This window comes from Temnothorax longispinosus, chromosome 7, assembly GCF_030848805.1.
Source record: "Temnothorax longispinosus isolate EJ_2023e chromosome 7, Tlon_JGU_v1, whole genome shotgun sequence".
NCBI classification, from domain to species: Eukaryota; Metazoa; Arthropoda; class Insecta; order Hymenoptera; family Formicidae; genus Temnothorax; species Temnothorax longispinosus.
This window is the reverse complement of record NC_092364.1, coordinates 17940418-17961442: the sequence shown is the minus strand read 5'-3', so window position 1 is coordinate 17961442 and position 21025 is coordinate 17940418. Positions and strand designations below refer to the sequence as shown.

General features: G+C 47.1%; 3 protein-coding genes across 3 annotated transcripts; all 3 read left to right on the top strand.

Annotated features, from left to right (window-relative positions):
* The first annotated feature begins 95 nt into the window (after nt 1-95).
* Sdhaf3 (Succinate dehydrogenase assembly factor 3) lies at nt 96-1405 on the top strand. Its single transcript, XM_071784239.1, has 2 exons — nt 96-608; nt 743-1405. Exons 1-2 carry the CDS (start codon nt 432-434, stop codon nt 920-922), a joined length of 357 nt encoding a protein of 118 aa, XP_071640340.1. The 5' UTR covers nt 96-431; the 3' UTR covers nt 923-1405.
* LOC139816616 (acyl-coenzyme A diphosphatase NUDT19) lies at nt 948-3486 on the top strand. Its single transcript, XM_071784235.1, has 6 exons — nt 948-1320; nt 1559-1700; nt 2020-2365; nt 2437-2672; nt 2750-2902; nt 3017-3486. Exons 2-6 carry the CDS (start codon nt 1617-1619, stop codon nt 3296-3298), a joined length of 1101 nt encoding a protein of 366 aa, XP_071640336.1. The 5' UTR covers nt 948-1320; nt 1559-1616; the 3' UTR covers nt 3299-3486.
* A 128-nt stretch (nt 3487-3614) lies between these two features.
* Nucleotides 3615-20919, top strand: Cals (calsyntenin 1). The gene is made up of 4 exons (XM_071784225.1): nt 3615-4383; nt 8645-8924; nt 11790-12601; nt 13539-20919. The coding sequence occupies exons 1-4, from the start codon at nt 4257-4259 to the stop codon at nt 15194-15196; spliced, it is 2877 nt and encodes a 958-aa protein (XP_071640326.1). The 5' UTR covers nt 3615-4256; the 3' UTR covers nt 15197-20919.
* The last annotated feature ends 106 nt before the right edge of the window (nt 20920-21025 follow it).

The window sequence follows — 21025 nt, the reverse complement described above, 5'->3', positions numbered from 1 at the left end:
CCCTTGTCTGTCACTGAAATACTGATAAACATTCGGCTTTGCTCTCTCAATAGTAATAACGAGTTCAATCTCGTTTATAAGCCGGCTTAAGTTATTACAAATAATACACGAGAATCTGCGAGGTCTACGGCTGACTCATTAAAATATCACGTCGGCGGACAGTGTCTGCCAGAATTGACTTGGCCGACGGCCGACGGTCGAGGTCGATTTTCACCCAGGCGTTTTCGCCGACGGGATGCCAAAATTTCCTCGAAAAAATCACGTCGCAGGCAGCGTCGGGGATCGATACGGCGCGCCGAGAGCCGAGATTAGCGACAATTAGCGAGGTTAGGCCGAACGATTAACAATAGAATAAAAGCGGGATCGATGAAAAGCGACGAATATAACCATTATAACCGCGCCGTGTCCGCAAGCGCGTGTTAACGCGCGTCATGGCCTCCCGGACGCACGTGCAGCGCGTCAGGATGTTGTACAAGACGATTTTGAGGTTACATCGCGGCCTGCCGGCCGAGGTCCGGCCCCTGGGCGACGGTTACGTCCGCGACGAGTTCCGGAGGCATAAAAACTGCGTGGAGAGCGAGGCGATCGTCTTCCTCCACGAGTGGACCGTAAGTAACCTAGACTAACTAGAGGCGCGCCGACCGTCGCCGTCGTGCGAGCGCGCGACGCGAGGTTATGTTCGCGCGAGCGAGGCCCCGACGGTGACGGTGACGTTGCGATTAGCGATTTCCCTTCTCCGTAGAATTACGCGGTGTCCCTCGCTGAGCAGCTCGGGCTGAGGGGCCCGCATACGGGACGGCCGCTCGGGCAATATCTGAAGGAGGAGGAGCTCGTAAAGCTGCGGGACGAACAGGTGTGCCAGCTGTATGAGCTGATGATCGCGGCGACGGGGAAGCCGGACGGCAAGCAAGGGAAAACGTAGCCTACCGCCTACGTGACCGGAACTCCATACTCCATCCGGAGATCCTCGGCTCGATTGGGATTGGGAATTGTGTTTATTGTGTCGTGAAATGCAAATAAAGTAATAAACTCGATTTCCCCCACCGACCCAAATCGACCCGACGATCACACTGTGGAGAGTGTAGAGAATTTATTAAGTGCGAAAGGCGAACGGCCAAGTGTAGTCTGTGTAGTGTAGGACGACAAATATAAATAGTAATAAAATTAAGAAAATAATTAGGAAAAATGATAAGCAAAGCTGCAGTGTTGCAGTCATATTGGTTCGTTACTCAATAACGGATAGATAAGAGTGACAGAGTGGCTGGTACAACTCGCGATAACATGGCATATAATAGTGATGTACAACGATAAATATAAACGGTAATAAAATTAAGAAAATAAAATTAGGAAATGCCATATACAAACACAATATAAACGTAATAAAAAGATCGTTTAAACAAGACAACATTGAGGTTCTTCCTTCGGTTCTTCCGTCGCTAGATGGGCCGAGTTCGCGATTTAAAACTGAATTTTATTATCGTGGCGTGGTGTAATTTATCGTGACGACGTTCGCGGTCTAATTCGATAACGATATTCGGCAGTAGGATTTTCTCATTAGATTTTCGCCAGTGGATCCGCAGTGATTCGACCTCGCGTGCGGCAGAAATCACGAGAGGATGAAGGCTTGGCAGGACGCAGCGAGTTTGATATTAGCAGCACGCCACGGGCAGACGTACAGTCGCGCGGTGTCTCCTGCAGTCGTAAGTACATATAAATTACACGCAAACCGTATGCGTTTTAGTACGCCTGACGAAGACTCGATCGGCGTTTTCTCGCTCTACCTCGCGACTCTATCTCCGTGACGTAGAACGAGAATGATGAAAGAACTTGACTATCCGACTTGCTGACACAGCACTAACGACAACGCACTTTTTTAAAGTCTTTTCTCTACGATCGTATCGATTTTTGTAAGGCGCGACGTGTACACGCGGCTCGTTTAATTAACGTCTATCGACATATCTGTCGAGAGGCGTTCTCGCGCGGGATTAGACGAGGCTACAGGCGACATATGATTTCCAGCACAATTACCAGCTGCTATGTCTGAAGCGTCATCAGAAGTCGAGCTTCATGCCGGGATTGTACGTCTTCCCGGGCGGCACGGTGGACCCAGCCGACGCCAATCTGAAATGGCGCGAGTACTTCGCTACCTTCGGCCTGGACAACGATAGGCTCGTGTCTCTGGTGCCGAGGACGGCGAGGACCCCGTCGCGACCGCAGATCTTTCGTTCGAGGGAGAACGAGCTGCTCAGAGAGGTCTCGCTGCGAATCACGGCGATTCGCGAGACCTTCGAGGAGTGCGGAATCCTGATCTGCAGACGCAACCGAGACAGCGGTGCTCCCGCCGGCTGGGCCGAGCACGTGTCGAGTAAGTAAATCGAGGGAAATCCGTTTAGTCAGTTTGTCGCGAATATTAACATTCGTCGGGTAATCTTTCAGTTCCCGAGGACGAGCTGCAAACGTGGCGGACCAAGGTCCACAACGACGCGACGGAATTCTTCAATCTCTGCCGGAAACTGGAGTGCCATCCGGATTTATGGGCGCTGCACGAATGGAGGAATTGGTTGACACCCACGACCACGTACGACAAACGGTACGACACCGCCTTCTACTTGACTTGCGTGCCGTACGTGCCGCACGCCGAATACGAAGCCGTGGAAATGGAGGATCTGAAAGTGAGATATTTTGAACAATAGGTCGCGATAGCGCGCGCACCTCCCGTGAGAACTAATTCACTGAAAATCGAATTTAGTGGGACACCCCGGAAAGGCTTTGCTCAACGGGCATCACGTTTCCACCGCCGCAACAGTGCGAGATCGCCAGGTTGACCAAGATTAAAAATATCGACGATCTCCTGGATGTCGCCGTGGAACGCGATAGAGAAGGCATGCAGTTCTATTTGCCGGTACGTAAGTTAAATAGTATTCCATTAATATATAATATATAAATCACGAATAATCGCAAGAACGTATATCATCTCGTTGCATCATGCATCATGTCGCAATAAATATATTTTCAGGTGCGCATGCTCATGAAGGATGGCGTTGTGCACGTCTTACCTGGAGACACGATGTACCCGAAGGAAGTTAGCTTGCTGGAGAAACAGGTGATCGACAAGTCGGAGATCACCATGGATGAATTAGCGAGGATAACCCCGATAAAGAATAGAATGGAATTTCTTGACACGAGATTCAACATAATTTTCACTGACAATGGTGAAGATAATAGCGTGGTGTTCCCGGTACCTGGAAAAATTTCGAAGATAACGCTCGGAAATGATGAACCTAGAAATAAGCTCTAGAGTGAATAATGGAAAGCGTTTGAGACAACCAAAAGTCGTTGTAATGGAATGTTTTTGTATATTATAACGCGACTCGATAAGAAATTGGTAAGAAGGGTAATTACATGTATAAATCATCTCTGTTATATTTTTGTAATACAATACGTACATTTATATCTGCGTAATAAATTGTTAACAATAAACACGAACGTGTTGCCATCAAAGTTTTTATTAAACGCGCATGAACACCCATTACTTAATGACTTAATAACTTTCTATAAACCATGTAACGCGAGGTGTGTAACGCATTTCAAAGATGGTGGCTGAAAATTTGTAAATAAAGCCCACAAATTCTTTACGGCACTCGCGACTTTTACGCTACTTTTTGCGATACTTCATTAAAGACAATACCGGTTGATTCGGAAGGTTTGATAAATCGCACGGGTCTCGGAAGCTGCGCAGTGCGCAGAACGCTCGCGTTCCGTCGGAGAGATCTCGTGTGAACGGGGCTTGAGGTGTCGCGCGCCGACGGCGGCAGCGCCGCCCCGGGGCAGCGCGGCGAGAATCGGCACTGGCTCTTCTCTCTCTCTCTTTCTCTCTCCCGACTCCGGCGAATCGATATTCCGCTCAAATATTGACTCCGCGATTGTGTGTGCGGTGTGCCGTCCGCGAGTGAGCGAGCGCGCGCGCGACAGAGTCCGTCCGTGTCCCGTGCAGTCAGTCGGCGATGCTCCTTTAAAAAGCGAAGTGTACTCCGAAGTGCGCGCGCGAGTGAGAGACGTTGCGAGTTACGATCCGCCGAGAGAGAGTCGAGGACTCGGGGAGAGTGCGAGAGAGGCGCGTTTGAAGTCGGCGTAGTACGGTGGGTGCCTCGTAAGCCACGCCGCGCGCGGCCAGGCAACACGATCCCGTGACGACGACGTCGACGACGACGACGACGACGAGGAGGAAAACGAGAACGAGGAGGCGCGGAGGAAATATGCTGCTGCCGCAGGCGACGACGGGCGCGCTGCTCTGCGGGCTGCTGGCCCTGTGCGTCGGGCTCACCCACGCGAACATCGCCGCGGCCTTCGAGTCGACACCTTCGAGCTTCTTCGATCATGGAGGTGACTCTCGGTTCTCTTTTCCCAATTCTCCCTTTCTCCCGGCGTTCGCCTGGTCTCGCCGCCACCGCTGCCGTCGCCGCGTCGTGTCCTACATTCGTTACCCGTCTACCTGGTCCCGCGAGCGCATCCGGCATCGCCGCCGTCGCGATCGCGTACACGCGCGTGCTTCCTCCCGAATCTCGACGCCGTCGGGGACGACGTCGCGGCGCGGCGCGGTGCGGCGCGGCACGCAGGTGCGACGGGCGATAACAGCACCTGCGGCCCGTCGAGGCTGTGCTACGGCGAACCCATTGACCGTGTGCGTGCCTGTGCCCCGTCTCTCGTTGTATTATACGCCACGGTACGACGAGTTGAACGTTGCACTGCGCCCACCCGGTCGATATGCCGCCGTCACCGCCGCCGCCACCTCCGCCGCCACCGCCGCGGCGCGAAACGGGCGAGGAAAGAAAGGCGGCTGTTAACCCTCCGCCGTCGCGCGATTTCTCTCTCGCCTGCGGAACCTCTCTCACCTGCGAGAAAACGGGCAACGGGAGAACGGAAAAATGCGGGGGAATCCGTTAAGAGATTAAGAGACCGCCGACGTCCCTCCAAACGCACCATTCGGTCCGACCGCGCTCGATTGTTGATATCCCCCGACGGCTCTCACGGGGGGTCTTCGCGTGACGTAACGAAAAAGGTGTCGGGACGCTGGAAAAGTTCCGAGTAAGATCGTAAGATCCTCCGCTTTCCCCGAGACCTTTCGCGTCTCGAAAAGGTCTGAAATCGATTCGCCGCGCCGCGACGAATTCGTTCTGATCTTTCGTCGCCGTCCGGAGTCCGCCGGATAATTGACGTACCGGTTGATTCTACGCGACGTCGCGCCGTGAGAGAAATTCGGGATTTTAGCCGACGCGCGTTGCCGCGTTAACGCGCCCAAATTCGCGGGACGACGGGAATAACCGTGTTATGCAAAATCCCGGTGAAATTCATTTCGCCCGTTCGTACGAGCGACAATAAAATCATTGAAAAATACGTTTCGATGCGGCACGAGGTCGCCCGCCGCTGAAAAGAGGGGCACAACGGGACGACGCCGCGTCGCGTCACTTTTTTCGTCCGCGTTAAATACGGCTCTCTTCTCTCGCGTCGCATCTGATCTGCGCGATCGACTACAGTTTCTTTTTTTTACGCTATCCTGGACCTGAACTTGATGTAAACAAAAGTATGAATGGGGCGATAAAAGACGCGCGACGGTAAACGAATCGATAATGATACCTGAGAAAAATAACGATCGATCCGTCTTTTTATACCGCGGTATGTACGCGCGACAACACGTTGTTGCCTGACGTTGCGCTCCGTACGTTTCTTTAGCAGCAATTTACAAGTTTCTTTATATTTTGTATTTACGTCGCCAACGTCGTTAAACCTTATTTATGCATCGGTTCTACCTTGTTTATTCGCCGACTTCTCACTCGGCGCGCCTCGCGCCGATATTTCGGAAACCTTACGTTTCACGCAACTCCATCCGGTTTAATTAAACGCACTTTTCGCGCGCGAGTGGGGCTCGCACCCCTCCAGCGATCAGCCGGGGGGCTCGATTACCATCGTTCACCGAATGACGGTATTAGTCATGCTTGTCGGAATAACGAACTAGGTGTGAATCACATTCGAGACAGAGAGACAGAGAGAGAGAGAAAGAGAAGTCCCGGGGTAAAATTAGACTGATTTCGAGCGAAGGCTGACGGAGTTAAAGTGATGTGAATTTAATATTCCCGTCGCATCTCCCGAGAAAGAGAGAAGAAGGGAGAGAGGGATCGTGTTACGGGCAGGTTTAAAAATATTTGGATGCATCCCGCGTGGCGGCGGATCGTTAATTATCCCTAATCACCCGCCCCGCTAAGATTAGAAGGGCCGCCTCCGTGGACGAGATACGTGACGACGACGCGGATGCCGCGACGCTGCGAATGCTGCGATTGACAATATTTGAATTATACTTTCTCCGCGGCTATACAGATATCGTGGCCCACATTGCGAGGTTCGCATGTCGCGATAATTGAATGTATTCTAGCGTCGTCGTCGTCGGCCCCGATGCCCCGACATGATAATACGCCGCGCACGTCAAAGTATATTTCGCACACGAGCAGTTAATCAACGATCAGCGGGCCTGTAATTATCGGCCGATGAAATTAGATGTCCCGCCGATTGCGCCGAATATTCTAACGAGAGATGATTGAGCTTTTGCCACTGCCACGGGAGACGGGGCGTTAATTAAGCGATATCATCCGCAGCGCGAGATTCTCTTTTCCTGTTCGATGTTCATTCGTTATGATAATCTCTATTCACGCGGTAGACCTGGTAGTTTAAATCAGAAAAGTGTATTTGAAATATGTCTTATAGTTTCTGCGACGAGTATCAAGAGTTTTTATTACAAACAATCCTTTTTGTGCATTTGTTTATCCAGTTTATATCTATATAATAGTCGATTTTATTGCTAGAAACCGCGTGTAGATATTTCTCACGTCATTCTTGGCGCACAAATTCTTGTGTGTTGATAGTACAAACTTCTCGTACGTGTTTTTATTAGCAAAATGTAATTGTAGGATTCTACGGTATACTTAGGTATACGTGATTTTATTTCGTAGGCGTGTTTTTATAAAGGAAAATGTCAGCTTTGACGCGTCCGACGCCGTTTAATGACAATTACGAGATAATCGAGAAACATATGCGTATGTTTCATAATTGACTTCCGCGATCGAAAGATACTGCCTATAAATAATTATTCGGCTTAAAATGTACACGAAAAGTTATATCTCGAAAATATATGGAAATCTGATGTTAAATGAATCGCCAGTTTAGCATAGCGAATTTCATTAAATTAAATTTTCACACTGAAATTTTTGGTGCAATTATCGTAACAGTATTTTCGGAATATTTTTAACGAGGTGTCTCATATCACACACGTCTAATATTTTGTAAATAAACTTCTTGATAAAACTAAAATCGAGATTGACACTTCGCTGTATAAAAGAGAATAAATTGTCTCACTTCAACATTTAAAAATTAACAAGATTTTATCTTTTAAATTTTTGTTAAAGATAGCTTCACACCAAACGACATACAAAAATCTAGATTTAGAGATAAAGTATTATTGATCGTTTCTAAAATATTTGCTTTATTTTAACTTAAACTTGCTTAAACTCGAAGAAACTCTGTCAAATCTCCGTCAAGGAAAAATCCACTCGCAACTGGTCGCAGAAACTGTCCGTCAAATGTAATCTGGTGATTCTGGGTCACACCAGTGTCGAGAAACTTACGTGGAGGATATTAGTTGTTGACTACCGGCTCAAAATGCCAGTGTTAGCAATTAACAGCATAATTATGAGCCACTGTTGCGAACATAAACGAGAACGAACGCTCCGCTTCTCCTTACGCTATACAGTTGTTTAACGCTTTTCTCATTATCCGTATGTTGAAGAAGTTGACGACAGAGTTAACGAGCTGCTGCCTCTTTTAATTTCACTTAACCCATTTTTTGACCAAATTTCGAATCCTTTTTCTCCCTATGGTTAAAACCGCGTAACCCGCGCCAAATATTTTTCAGTGCTTAATTAAAAAGTTCGCTTGTTACGTGCGGATGGGAGAGGGGAGGAGAAAGAGAAGGAGGCGAAGGAGGAGGTAAAGGTGAATTTTACCGACCGACTTTTCTCGAACGCACGTTAACTGAATTTTCCCAACCGACGCTGAATTCGTCCATTAATTTTTAACGCTTCGTTAAAAATGGCAGTGATTTCAGAATCTGCATCACTGAAGCGCGCGAATTTACATAACGGCGGTAAACACACAGCGCGAGAGCGTCTCTATCAAAACGTCCAACAGGATCATCATAGAACAATATAGCAGTGTGTGCCGAGCGTTTTATTGGTGATACGCTTATACCACTATGTAAATTCATGCGCGAATTGACCTTAATGCCGATTTTTTCGAATCCCCGTTAACGTGTTTAACGAGGGACCGTAGATTCTCACTGCGGATAGTCCGGATGCCGCTCGTTTCGAAAGATAGAGTTGGCGAAATCGGGCTATTCATCTTCTCGGGGGAAAAAAAAACGGTTTGAAAAACGAATCGAAGGTTCCCGACGAGTAACGCGAGGAGCTTCGGTTACTCTAGCGACTCCCCCGTTAGAAATAGCGTAACCGGAAACTGAGGAGGCGGTCCTTTTTCGCCTCCGCAGCAAACGAGGTGACGTCGGTGGTGGCTGATCAATCGCATACACGTGTTTCCGCAGCTCCACGACTGGATCTGGAGAGCCTCGAGAGCGGATATCACGGCCTGGTCAAGGAGAATGAAACTCTGGTCGAGGTCACGCCGCAGATTCGCGCCCTGGGAACGAAAGTTTGCTCCTTCCGCATCGCGAACAAGCACCACGGCGAGGCGCCGTTCGAGATCGTCCTGAAGGAGAAGGGGATGGCCGAGCTGCGGGCGTTCCGGGTCCTGAACTGCGAAAAACGCCGTAATTACAAGTTCGACATCGCCGCGGTCGGCTGCAACGGAGCGCAATCAGAAAAGTACGTTTTACATGCACGTCTGCATTTTACACGGAGTTATACAATCCTCGCACTTTGCTCGAGCGGTCGCGCGAAATTTTCATTCCTCTTGTTATAAATGTATAGCGGCGCGAATCCGTAACGCGCGTTCATTCGTGGAAACTCCACCTCGAGATAAAGTAAACTTGACGAAAGTAGAGCGGAATGGACGATACGGAAGAACTATACCTAAGTTTATAATTGCGAGAGTCGGGCCCGGCCGCTTCAACACGCGACTGCTTTAGCTGTGAAAAAAGTTCGCTATCGTATGATGCTCTCGGCGCTCAGATAACAGCTAAGTAGAAATGTACACTTCCACCTCGTCAGACTTTTCTTCATACATCGTAGTTATCTTTTTTCTGCCTGCATACTTAGATAACTGGAAGTAAACTTTCGTTAAAAACATTTAGATAACAAAGGCTATGATATACATCTATGGAGTCTATGGATGTTATTAAAATAGCTCAACTTTTTACTTCCTGGAAATATATCGTACTACATTCCGGGTATATTTTAATAAAAAGAAAAAAACATCAATTAGCGGGCACGTTGCACAACAGAAAATACTTGTACGAAATTTATTATATTTGTTACATTTATCGTAGCAAGGGAAACAGAAATATGATATGTTTGTTACAGTCAAGAAATCAACCATTCCATTTTATATGTTTACGTCCGTTACATTCGTAATTTAAACTTTATGTGCGTCCAATAACGTAAGCCTAAATTACACGCGTCCTTTCACGTTATCGTCGCAGATTATATCATTATGCGCTCCGGTATCTAAAACGAAGCGTGTTTTATGACGTCATATCGGAAATATATCGCCTTACCCTGTATTTATCTGTAGTTAAAATCCGTGATAAGTCATTTCGCGCAAATATGGGTCATTGGATCGCACGTCGCGCCAGCACAATGCCAATTTTTTCGGCTGGCGCGTCGCGCAACGACGCCACAGTCACAACGGTGTGTCAGCCAAATGAGGAAATAACTCCCAGTCAGAGTGCACAAATTTTCTCATTACGAGGTTGTGCGATTTCACGCCCGTCTGAAACGATAACTGCTGACTATTCCCTCGCGTCCGTTCGCGTTTGCTCTCCCGATCTTTCGCCTCGATAAATGTTATACACGTCCCTTGGAATGAAACTTTTACGCTCGCGATCGCGACAGCTAATAAAATGTATTGTAGACCCGAGGGGGAAGGACAAAGAGTTATGACACAGTAGAGGAAGAGAGACGTTGATGAAACACGCGACTTTGGCTTTTGTTAGAGAATCGCAAAAATTCATATTTATAATCGCGCGCGCGTACAAATGATTTCGTATTTATATTATGCGATTATACAATTTAAATCGCGATGGTAAAAACAGTCAATTTATAAAATGTTCAATTTCGCGTGTCAAGAACATAAAGTCGGTAACAATTAGGTAACAAATGCGGTAAATTTGGCAGTATTTGGTTAAAATTAAGGTAAACAGGAAAACAACTGCAAGGGTTAATTTACTGTGAAAAACTAACGCGCGATGTTCGTGTTGTTTCCGGCTCGGAATCTGTCTCACTTCGCCGAATCGCCGCCAACGAATGGCAGATCAATAGTGAAACATCTCGTATATACGTGCACAACATACGATGCTTTTATATATAAAAGATTTGGCGGTGAATTTTTCATACAAAGCGGCAAACGATGTTACAAATTTTGCTGCAGCGCGATGGTCGAACGAATTACGCGATCGATTGATATCGCGTGCCTCAAACCATCGATAATACATCGTCGTAATTTCTAATTAGGATATCGAATGTATATACATGCGTCCGACACGTTATTATGACATTAATATGGAAGAGTCGAGGCAGGCCAATGTGACGCGTGCGAGCGGGGTTTGCCCCGATTATTTATTATTATTGCGCGACGCATTTGGCGGATTTTCGGCGCATTGATTTTGCCGTGTCTAAAATTTCAAACGTAAATAGATTCTGAGTGTGTAACTCGAACGGGTCGCTGTTTGAATGCGTGTGTTTTCGGTAACGAAACAATTCCGAGTCGAAATTCAATCCTTTTCTCTCGCACGTACGGTCTCTGCGGTATCGCATTATTGACTTTTCCGTTGTACGCCGCGTATTAAATTTCCGATATTGCTCCGAGCGGACACTGTCACATAAATGTTTTATATTAAGTATATCGACAGTATTTGCTTGACTGTAATTCTTTTAAATCCCTTCCCAAAGGGTTTACGGCATAAAATGCATTCCTCCGTTGTGACAACGCGGAAATATTAAAATAGATGTAGTTTCCTACACTGTGCGCCGCTTTGCGTGTATAAATTATCGCTAATTCGAAAAAACATTACAATTAAATCCATTACCAAGGTAAGCGTATCTATGGCAGCGTGAAATAGCTAATTATCTTGATGCGAAAGTTATTAAAGTAACCTTTATAACTTGGGAAATAAGCTCTTTTAAATTCATCATGGAGATTATAATGGAAATTCTACGGTTGTAATCCGTTCTGGGAATAGTCGAAATAATCTTTCTGGTAGCTGGAAGTAAACATTTTTACATTTCGCGTTACGGCATGGCGCATCTGCGTAATTCCGATTTTTTTATTCTAACTGAAGCTTATCGAAAAATTGCACAGATTTCCGACAAAATATAACCGTGAAAATATATTGATATAAATTGCGAGTGTACAAACGGAGAGATATGTAGGTACGTAGGAATTCGAAGAATCTAGGCATTCTAGACTATTCGTCATATCGCATATCCGCACGTTTCTACGACACGTCCGTTATCTCCGTAGGAGAGTAGAGAGACCTTGAGCTGAACGTGCACACTTCAATCTTATTTCAGCGCCACGGTTCATATTACTGTGGTTGACGTCAACGAGTACGCGCCGCAGTTCCTCCAACCGGCCTATGTTAGCACCGTGGACGAGGGTCGCCTCTACGAGGAGGTGGTCCGCGTCGAGGCGTCCGATCGTGACTGTACGCCGAAATTCGGCGATGTCTGCAAGTACGAGATCCTCACCGCCGATCAGCCGTTCATCATCGACAACGAGGGTGCCATCCGCAACACCGAGCCCCTGGACTACGAACGCTCGCACAACTATATACTCAGCGTGGTCGCTTATGACTGCGGCATGAAACAGTCGGCGCCGGCGATGGTGACGGTCAAGGTGAATCGCGTGTGCGCTCCTGGATGGCGAGGCATTCCCGAGAGAGTAGATTACGCCGCCGGCGTCGGGTCGCAGCCTCTGCTTCCCTCGGCGCGGCTTGACCTCTGCGATGCCCCCTGCATCCTGCGCAACGTGCGCGCCACCCTGACTTTGGCCACCGACCACATCGGCAAGGGTTGCGATCGCGATACTTACGGGGTTCGCAGCCAGCGGAAACTGTGCGGTGCCTCGCGCGACAGCGTGGACCTGCTGCCTACCCCCGGGCCCACAACCTCCTGGACGGCTACTCTTTCCAGAGATGAAGGTAGAGAAGCTGACGAGATCTTCGAGTTTGACGGCGTGGATTCAGCCGCGATTGTGCCGAACGACGTGCTGGAGCATAGTCTGGCGCAGAAGTTTACCATCGGCGTCTGGGTCAAGCACCGACCACGCCCGCGACAGGATCCGCATGTCAAGGAGCACATTTTGTGCGCTGCCGACGATCACAGTAAGTTTTCACGTAACGTTGAAACTCACTGTTTTAGCGGCGTCACGATATTTTAACATTAAAAACAATTTATCACTTTACATTACAATATTATTTTTCAACGTTATTTTATCAGATTGTTTCGTATTCATTTAATATTTTGTTTTTGTTATTCTTATCGATATAAGCATCTTCTGCTTATAAACAGAAGATGCCCATCGATAAGAGCAACAAGAATTTGTTGACAAAAAAAATAATTGTACAAAGAATTTGCTTGATATTAAATTTTCAATTTTTTAGTGTCGAATATCATAAAGATTAACTCTAACGTTATGTTTCATATTTATCACGCTCACTATTATCCTCTGATTGGCTTTATAGCGGGAAAACAATGAAATGGGCTATAAACTTTATAATTTTCATTTCCCTTTATACCTGGAAGAGACAATAATCATTTTAGACAGCTGATAAGCTCACCGGTCGTTCCAATGTCAAGCGATGTTCATCGATCTAGCAGAATACATTACGCGCCGCCGGTGCACGCGCTCAAGCGTTAAAATATACACGTTCACTCTGCGGAAACGCCGGGGTATTATCGTGAAGTTTCGAACAAAGCGGCTTAATCCTTGCGCGGAATGAATTTTGGCAAGAAATCAGGTCGTGCGCGTTTATATAGGTCGTCGCTCGCGCTTGTACGCTCACTTGCCCTCGCGAAGAGTTCAACTCAAATATCCTACCTATCTACCCGGTCTGAAATACAAATCTTTCTAAATACCGACCGGTCTCCATGGGCGACGTGTAATCCTCGGTTATAAACGTTCTCTCTCCCTCGTCCTGCTACTCCGGCTCTACCCTTTCGCGTTAAATCTCTCCTTAATGCCGTCGCGCGTCTCTGCACTTTATTACGCGCAGCGACGTCACGAAAGGCGCAACTAACGCCGTACCGTTTCAATTACAGAGATGAATAGACACCATTACGCCTTGTTCATAAGGAACTGCAGATTGATTTTGCTGCTGCGACGCGACTTCTCTGAAGGCGATCCCAACATCTTCCGTGCCGCCGAATGGCGTTGGAAGCTCGGCCAGGTATGCGACGATAAGTGGCATCATTACGCGATCCAGGTAGACTTCCCGCGTGTCAACCTGTACGTGGACGGCGAGGAGTGGCGCGCCGACGAGAAGAACCCCGAAGTCATCGACGATTGGCCTTTGCACCCGGCCAAGGGTGTCAATACCACCCTTGTGGTCGGGGCGTGCTGGCAGGGCTCCGAAAATAAGACCAAACACCATTTCCGTGGCTATCTCGCCGGCCTGTCCGTCCTAGTCGGCCGAAACGAGAAACCAGAAGTACTATCGTGCCTGCGACGCTGCCAAGAGGGCATTCACGTGCCACCGATGGACTTGTTGCAACCGGGTACTCAACTGTTGACCAATTCTGATATGACTGAGGTGCGCATCGATGGCGACAACCGCACGAACGTTGAGACCCTTTTGCGTCGTATCGGCTACTCCAATACTCGACGTTTTCCGACGCCCGGTCGCCGTAACTTCCGTCTCGACACAACGATCGTCTGCGAAGGTAGCGAGAACACGCCTCTACCGGTACCGACCGTGCAGTCCTACGTCACCGTGCTACCGCCTCCGCGACCGGGCATCACCGTCAACGGCACCGGTTACGTGGCTCGAGAATACGCTGATTTCCGGCTGGGAGTACGAGTGTTCCCCGACGCGCGCGTCACCGCCGGATCAGCCGCCCGATTGGACGCCTGCGCCGTCAGTGTTTATCCGAGCCTTAACCCCGATCATGAGAGCTTGGGATTACCCGGTGACGCCTTGCTCGCATTCCACGACATCTCCGCTCGTGTTGACCGAGACGGCGTCGTTCTCTCTGGCGCGGATTCGCCCTACAACTATCAGCAACTCATACGTCTCATCATGTACACGAACCGCAAGCCGGCTTATTACCTCGATCGCGTCTTCAAACTCACCTGTTCCGAGCTGAGTGGCCGCTTCGCCAGCAACGAATACGTGCAAACGCTTGCTGTGATTCATCCTAAGGAGAAGACGACCGTTCTGCCGCACACGACGTCCGGAGAACCGCCCATCGCCAGAATCATCGAGCCGGCACCGGGTCACGCACAGCTCTCGCCGCACCATGCCGATCTAACGGAGGAATACGCTACAGCCGCGCTTCATGAAGGCAGCAGAACCGTCAGTGGCACCGGCGGCAGCCATGCCGTAACCATCGTCGCTGCCGCTTGCATCGGCTTCCTGCTGCTGATGGCAGTGGTGGGCGCTGCGCGGGTACGTGGGGCGGCCAAACGACGACGATCCGCCGGTGATGAGCTCGCTGCTGAGACGGAGATGGCCTGGGACGATTCGGGCCTCGCCATCACCGTGAATCCGATGGACAGGTTGACGGAACACGACCAGCATCACCAGAGCCAGCGGGACGAGGATGTGGACGACTCCGGCAGCTCTGATTCCGAGGACGCCTCGTTCCGGGACGATGACCTTGACAGCTCCGACTGCGAGAACGATTGCGACCTCAGCAACGGCCGACACCGCCGTCACAACTCGCCGCACGATCTGGAATGGGATCATCGTGACGTTTAAATCACCCTATTATCTTTACACTGAGCATTCACACATCCCTCTTTCTTCGCGTACTAAGAGGAGTACTGGCCGCGTGCCACTTCCCGCAAAATTTTTCCATATATCGTTTCTTCTCGCCGCGCGCGCCCGCGTGATGCTTGTCTCGAGCACGTCTCGGGAGTATTTCACGTTGAAGATCTCTCGCGCAGCTATCGGCGGCTTTGCGAATTTAATCTGCGGGAGTAAAGAGTTTCGGATTATCGTGTACGGATGTCTCTCGTCGAACGCGACTTGCGTCCGAAAGATTGATTTCGCGAAGTTCTCTCCTCGTGCATCAGATATCACGGACGCGTCGTTAAGGGATTAGAATATTTATTACGCTTTCGAATCTCCAGAATATATAGAGTAATAAGATTTAACGTTTTAAGCCGCTCCATCGCTCGATCGATTCTCTAAACGATTATTATTCCCCTTTACTGCGCGAGAGCGTTATCGTATTATCCGTCCCCCCTCATCCTCTCTCGTAGATGACGTCGATATAATCGATGAGGTAACGATATAAAACGGCATTCAGTTAGTACTCGTCTTAAGCGTCAGGAAAAATCTAGAGTGCGGGACGCTTTATCGAATATAGTTGAAACTCTTTCTACCTACGAACACACGTCGTTGATGTTTGGTAGAATCGGAGATACACGCAAGAGATACTTAAAGTCCCGCCGGGAATATTTCCGACGGGAATATTTACGGCAGTTCTTAATTTATATTCTTGACTCATCATTGGTAGTAGTAGGACAAGGGAACTCTTTTTTTTATACTCCTAACTATCTTTCCTTCTTTTTAATCTATATACGGTTTTCGCTATTTTATTATGACTAATCGCTGCGGCAATATCCAGCCATTTTATCGAAAGTTGTTTATTATTATTATTATTATTATTTCTATTATTCTTACTGTAGGCAGGACGGCCCGGTAGCGTAGTTTTAAATGCGAAACACAGTGCTGAGCTGACTCTATTATTCTTCCTCGTCTTCTCGACTAAACTTTCTTATCTAAGGTCCATTTGATCTCATGCAGAATGTAAATCTTTCGCAATATAATTGTGTCTTTCGTATTTTGATCAAAAGCGCTCGCGATACGAAGATATGCTGAAAGCTATTCGCTTCGGTGTAGCACGTGAATCGGGCTGAGCCTGGGCCATACGATGCTTGCCCAATTTTAACATGTTTAGTTTTTAAGTCGTTACGCCTTTGATCATTTTCTTTCTTTGCACGACGTTCCTTCCTGATCGATTTGCAGAAGATGAGTGAGGACATTACCACGCATTTCATGCTAGTGCTTCAACATTTAAGATAATCGGTACAGCACCATATCCGTGTATAAGCGTGTCGCACACAGAAGTTGGCGCGTTAAAAAACGACGGTTCCGCCGGCCGTTAGTTCGTGAACGCTCGGAGAACATGAAATATTCGGCGAGGGGAACAATCTGCACGCGAGCAGACGCTTCATGCGTCACGTAATTTGATCCGGTATAAATATTCATTTCTAATTAATTAAAATTACTTGACACATGAAGGATCGGCTTAGAGGGTGGATTATTCACTCCTCGTTCGAGGTTGTCTTAGTTTTCCTATAAGCGTTTGACGAATTAACGGCAGTTAACCGGTACGCGGTTTATGCGCCCGCGACACGCACGTGCTCTACATATGTATACATATATCAGCGTCCATTCATTATTCCGTGGCGAGAGTCTCGTCTCGAGTGGTAGACGATTACTCTAAAGTAATGCGCAGCGGCTGGGAAAGCCATCGAGCGTGCTTCTCCTGTTAATCTCCCCGACGCGTGTCGTATCGTGCAATCGCTCTTTTCACAGAGAGAAAACTGATGCTTTTACGTGCCTTTTAAGCAAGTAGTACGTTGAATTCGTATTGTATGCTTTAACAGTGAATCTCAAGCTGCGTTTCCTTTTTTTCCCCCCTTCGTTTTCTTCTCGTCGCGGTATTGCCGTCGACGGGTATCCGCCCTGTATTGTTATTAGGAACTTCTCGCGATACCGTAGCTTCCTCGAGTGCACGGTAAACTCGCTGCGCGAAACGCGGTTTTAGCTTTTGTATCGCTGCCCGAAACCGCGTTATGGCGAAAAGTTCTGGTTGTATTTTAGACATTTACAGCTGTTAGGAGTTAAGGGTCGGACGCGCTCTCGCTATGGGCGTCGTTTCCGGGCGACGCGCTGTCGTCCGGCGGGCTGTCACGGGCCTCGACGCACAATACCTGTCGATGGTCCTGTGTCGGAAAACGCGTCACACACACGTGCAATGATCCCATCGTAGGGTACATTAAACTCTCTCTCTTTCTCTCGTTCTTTCATCGAAATGGTGACACGACGGCTGCGCATCCGTTATCGCCGCGAAATAATGAACGGATTCTCGTGTATATGTGTGTCTCTGTGTTGGCATAAATCTAGAATTATACCGAATCGTACGAATGCGGAGGCACCATCAGTACCGAAGAACTCGCGTACGGATATATCTATATTCATATAGGGAACTATAATGAACAATTTATTTTTCCAACGAGCATATCATATCATTTTTATAAGGGATTCGTCGGAAACGTTTTTTGGGAAGCTTCGCTTCGTCAACGAGCGGTCCGCGATCGCGAAACGTCGCGACTTCGTAAGGGTTTCTTTCTCGTTCTCGGGGGATAGGTTTCTTTTTTTTCCCATCTCCGTTCCCGAGGAGGGTTTACCAATACGCACCCTCTCTTACGCATCTCTCCGACTCGCGCGAAAGCAGATATACTTCGATCGAGAATTCGGATTGCTCTAAACGAGAAAGCGGAGTTCGACGACTACCGGAAAGAAGAAAATAAATCAATAAAGACAAACAGAGACGTGACACATGATCGTTTATCTGTTCCTGATAACACCAGAGATCGCATATTATATATATACACTTATATACATAAAATACCGGTGTGTACGCTTGCTTTTGTACTGTCTTTCCTTTTCCTAGTGTTTTCTCCTAAACGCGATTTTATTACATTGCAACGCGAATCTTATCGTAACGTAATCTCGTATTTTATAACAATCGTAAACACGGTGAGAAGGTAATCAACAAAATCAGCCGAGGCACTCGCGACGGCCTCCCCGCATGGAGGTTCTCACGAGGATCGAAGTCAAGAAAGGATCTGGCCTTCATGAGTGTGTCTAAATTAGCTTACGTAAATGTGTACACACGCGTTTGTATGCTTAATCCTCGAGCATAAGCAGCATAAGTGCACGGTGAATTATACAGTTCGGGAGATACTTGGGATTCTCCTATTTCATTTCATCATCATACACGCGACATCGTAAAATAAACAACGTGTGCGCTCCCATCGGGTGCATCACGCGATGTCGATGTAACGAAGTCAGAAGAGCGCGTGAAAATCGGTGGGAAAAAGGGTGTATCTCGCAGAAAGTAACTTTACCCGACGATCGTGCACGCGCATGGTGCATCCTTCCCTTATTTACGCGAAACAGTTCCTCAAGTTGGTATCGTCTCCTCTCCTCTATTCTTATCGCTTGAAAGATTCGCCACTCGGAAGCTTCGCTTCGTTCCTGAAAATATTTGCTCATGTAAAAAACATCTTTGATCTTGGTACATAAATAATTCAAAATCAGCAGCAACATGTGGCTTAAGTTACATAAAACTCAAGCTGCCTCTGCGTGTACGTGATTTAATGTTATGCAAGAAAAAAAATACGTGCGGTGATAAGATGCTCATAATCCGAACGCGGTGAAATAAGGGAGCGCCCATGTGCTTGCGAACAACGCTTTTGTTATTCCGAGCGAGATATCGGGAGGCTAAAAGTCTCTTTCGACCGAGAAATCGGGAAATCAATGAAACGAGAAATGATTCGCAACGTGAACCTAATCGGGTGCGCGCATCCGCTCTAAAGATGTACTTAATCACTCAATTAAACGGGAAATGAAGGAACTGCGCAGAGAACAAAAAACCAACTAGATATTATATAATATATATATAAATATATATATAAAATATATCTAAGCTGTTTGCAAATGATGACGATGTAAAGGGGTAAAGAGGGAAGAGTAAAGGAAACAGAGGGAAAAATATGAATTTGTAATGTATCATTGTATTTTGTAGGCAGCTAGAGCGTGTACGTATACATATGCACAGATACCCCCGTGTACGTATGTATGTATGTTTACGTATATAAATATACATACTCCTCCCTCATCTTCGTCTCACTTATACACATACACGAATACACATACACACACACACACACACACGGTCAGAGGAAATATTTTGGATCTCTTAAGGGAAGAACGAAGGAGCTCGGATAAGTCGGAGGGGCTCTAACACGTCAAATCTTATCTTCCGAATTTCCGAGGGGAGGACCTCCTCTCGTTTATCACGACGAGGCGAGAGGCATTCTCTTCAGCGCATATTACACGCCCGCCGCCACCGACGCGTATCGACTTTTACACATACACAATCTCACATATATACACACACACACCTATCCCGGTGCGACGACAGTGAAAAACGTGCATGTATAAACGCGCGATCACGCGCGCGTGTAAATCGAGAAATTATAACGCTTCGCGGAGCGAACGCCTCGTGCCATTCATTTGATCGTTCGTTTTTCAGCTCGCCGTCTCCTTTCGAAACGTCGAATGAGAAATATAAAAGAGATAGACGTTAGTCTTGCGACGATTCACGCCGCACGATTCAGGCAATGCGGCAAAATTCCTTCCCACGCGAACGTAACTTGATCGAACTTTTTGTCCGTGTGTTTTACAAGAGCGCCCCGGTTATAATTGATGTACCGAGTAGTTTTCAGTAGAACGAATCCATATTGAGAACAGGAAATTCATTAATGAGATTGCTGTGTATATTCCGACTGATTCATTTTTCCATATTCCCGGAGAATATTGGAATCGAATAAGCTAAAAAGTGCATCCTTGCATCCAAGGCATGAAAAAACATGTAGAGCGTGTATTACATGGATTATACGTATTTCTCATAAAATACCGAGCGATCGCTCCAGGACCTCGTTGTTATTTCTCGTTGTATGCGACACTCTCTGAAAAAAAAAAGAAGAAAAAGTACGTGGAGGAGTAGCGCGTAGTAACGATACGATCGGATGTTAACAATAAAAAAACTGCGCGATGACAGTTGTAATGAGTGAAATAATCAACTACTGATTAGTTAGGCCGTAACGCGGAATATCGTTGCGTGCCGACTAAATTCCCTCCCATCGCAGATTGATTGTGTGTTAACTAATAAGATTAAGTAACGGTATAGTATATTACAGTTAAGGAATTTAATTATTATGAATAAATAAATAATTAAAAGAAAAAAAATACTATCTGTACGCTAAGCACACACGTTTCGAGCCGTAACGTGACGTATGGCTAAGGCAATGTTTATGACTTTAAACGAGTCTTTAATTTTAACGTGACACACTGAGTTACTCGGCGCGTCTGCACCGCGACGCACAGAAACGTCAAATTATCTTGTTAACTCTGCAAACTGAAAGATCGTTCAAGACAAAAAATGAGAAGTATATTAGCAATAGTATATTAACTATACACACACGTACACGACACAAAAAATCACGCGCGGCCGCATATACACGCTGCACAGGCTAGGAAAAATGAAATACTATCTATAACGACATTATAAATAACATTAAGACGTCAACTGTATTTGTTTAATAAAGATGTACATTCGACATGGGCGAATTGACCATTACGTAGCCGGCAGGTCACCGTAATTGATAAATTTCCAGCTGATTTGAAAAGGACTTCAAGGAAGATTAACTATATCTCTCGAGTATT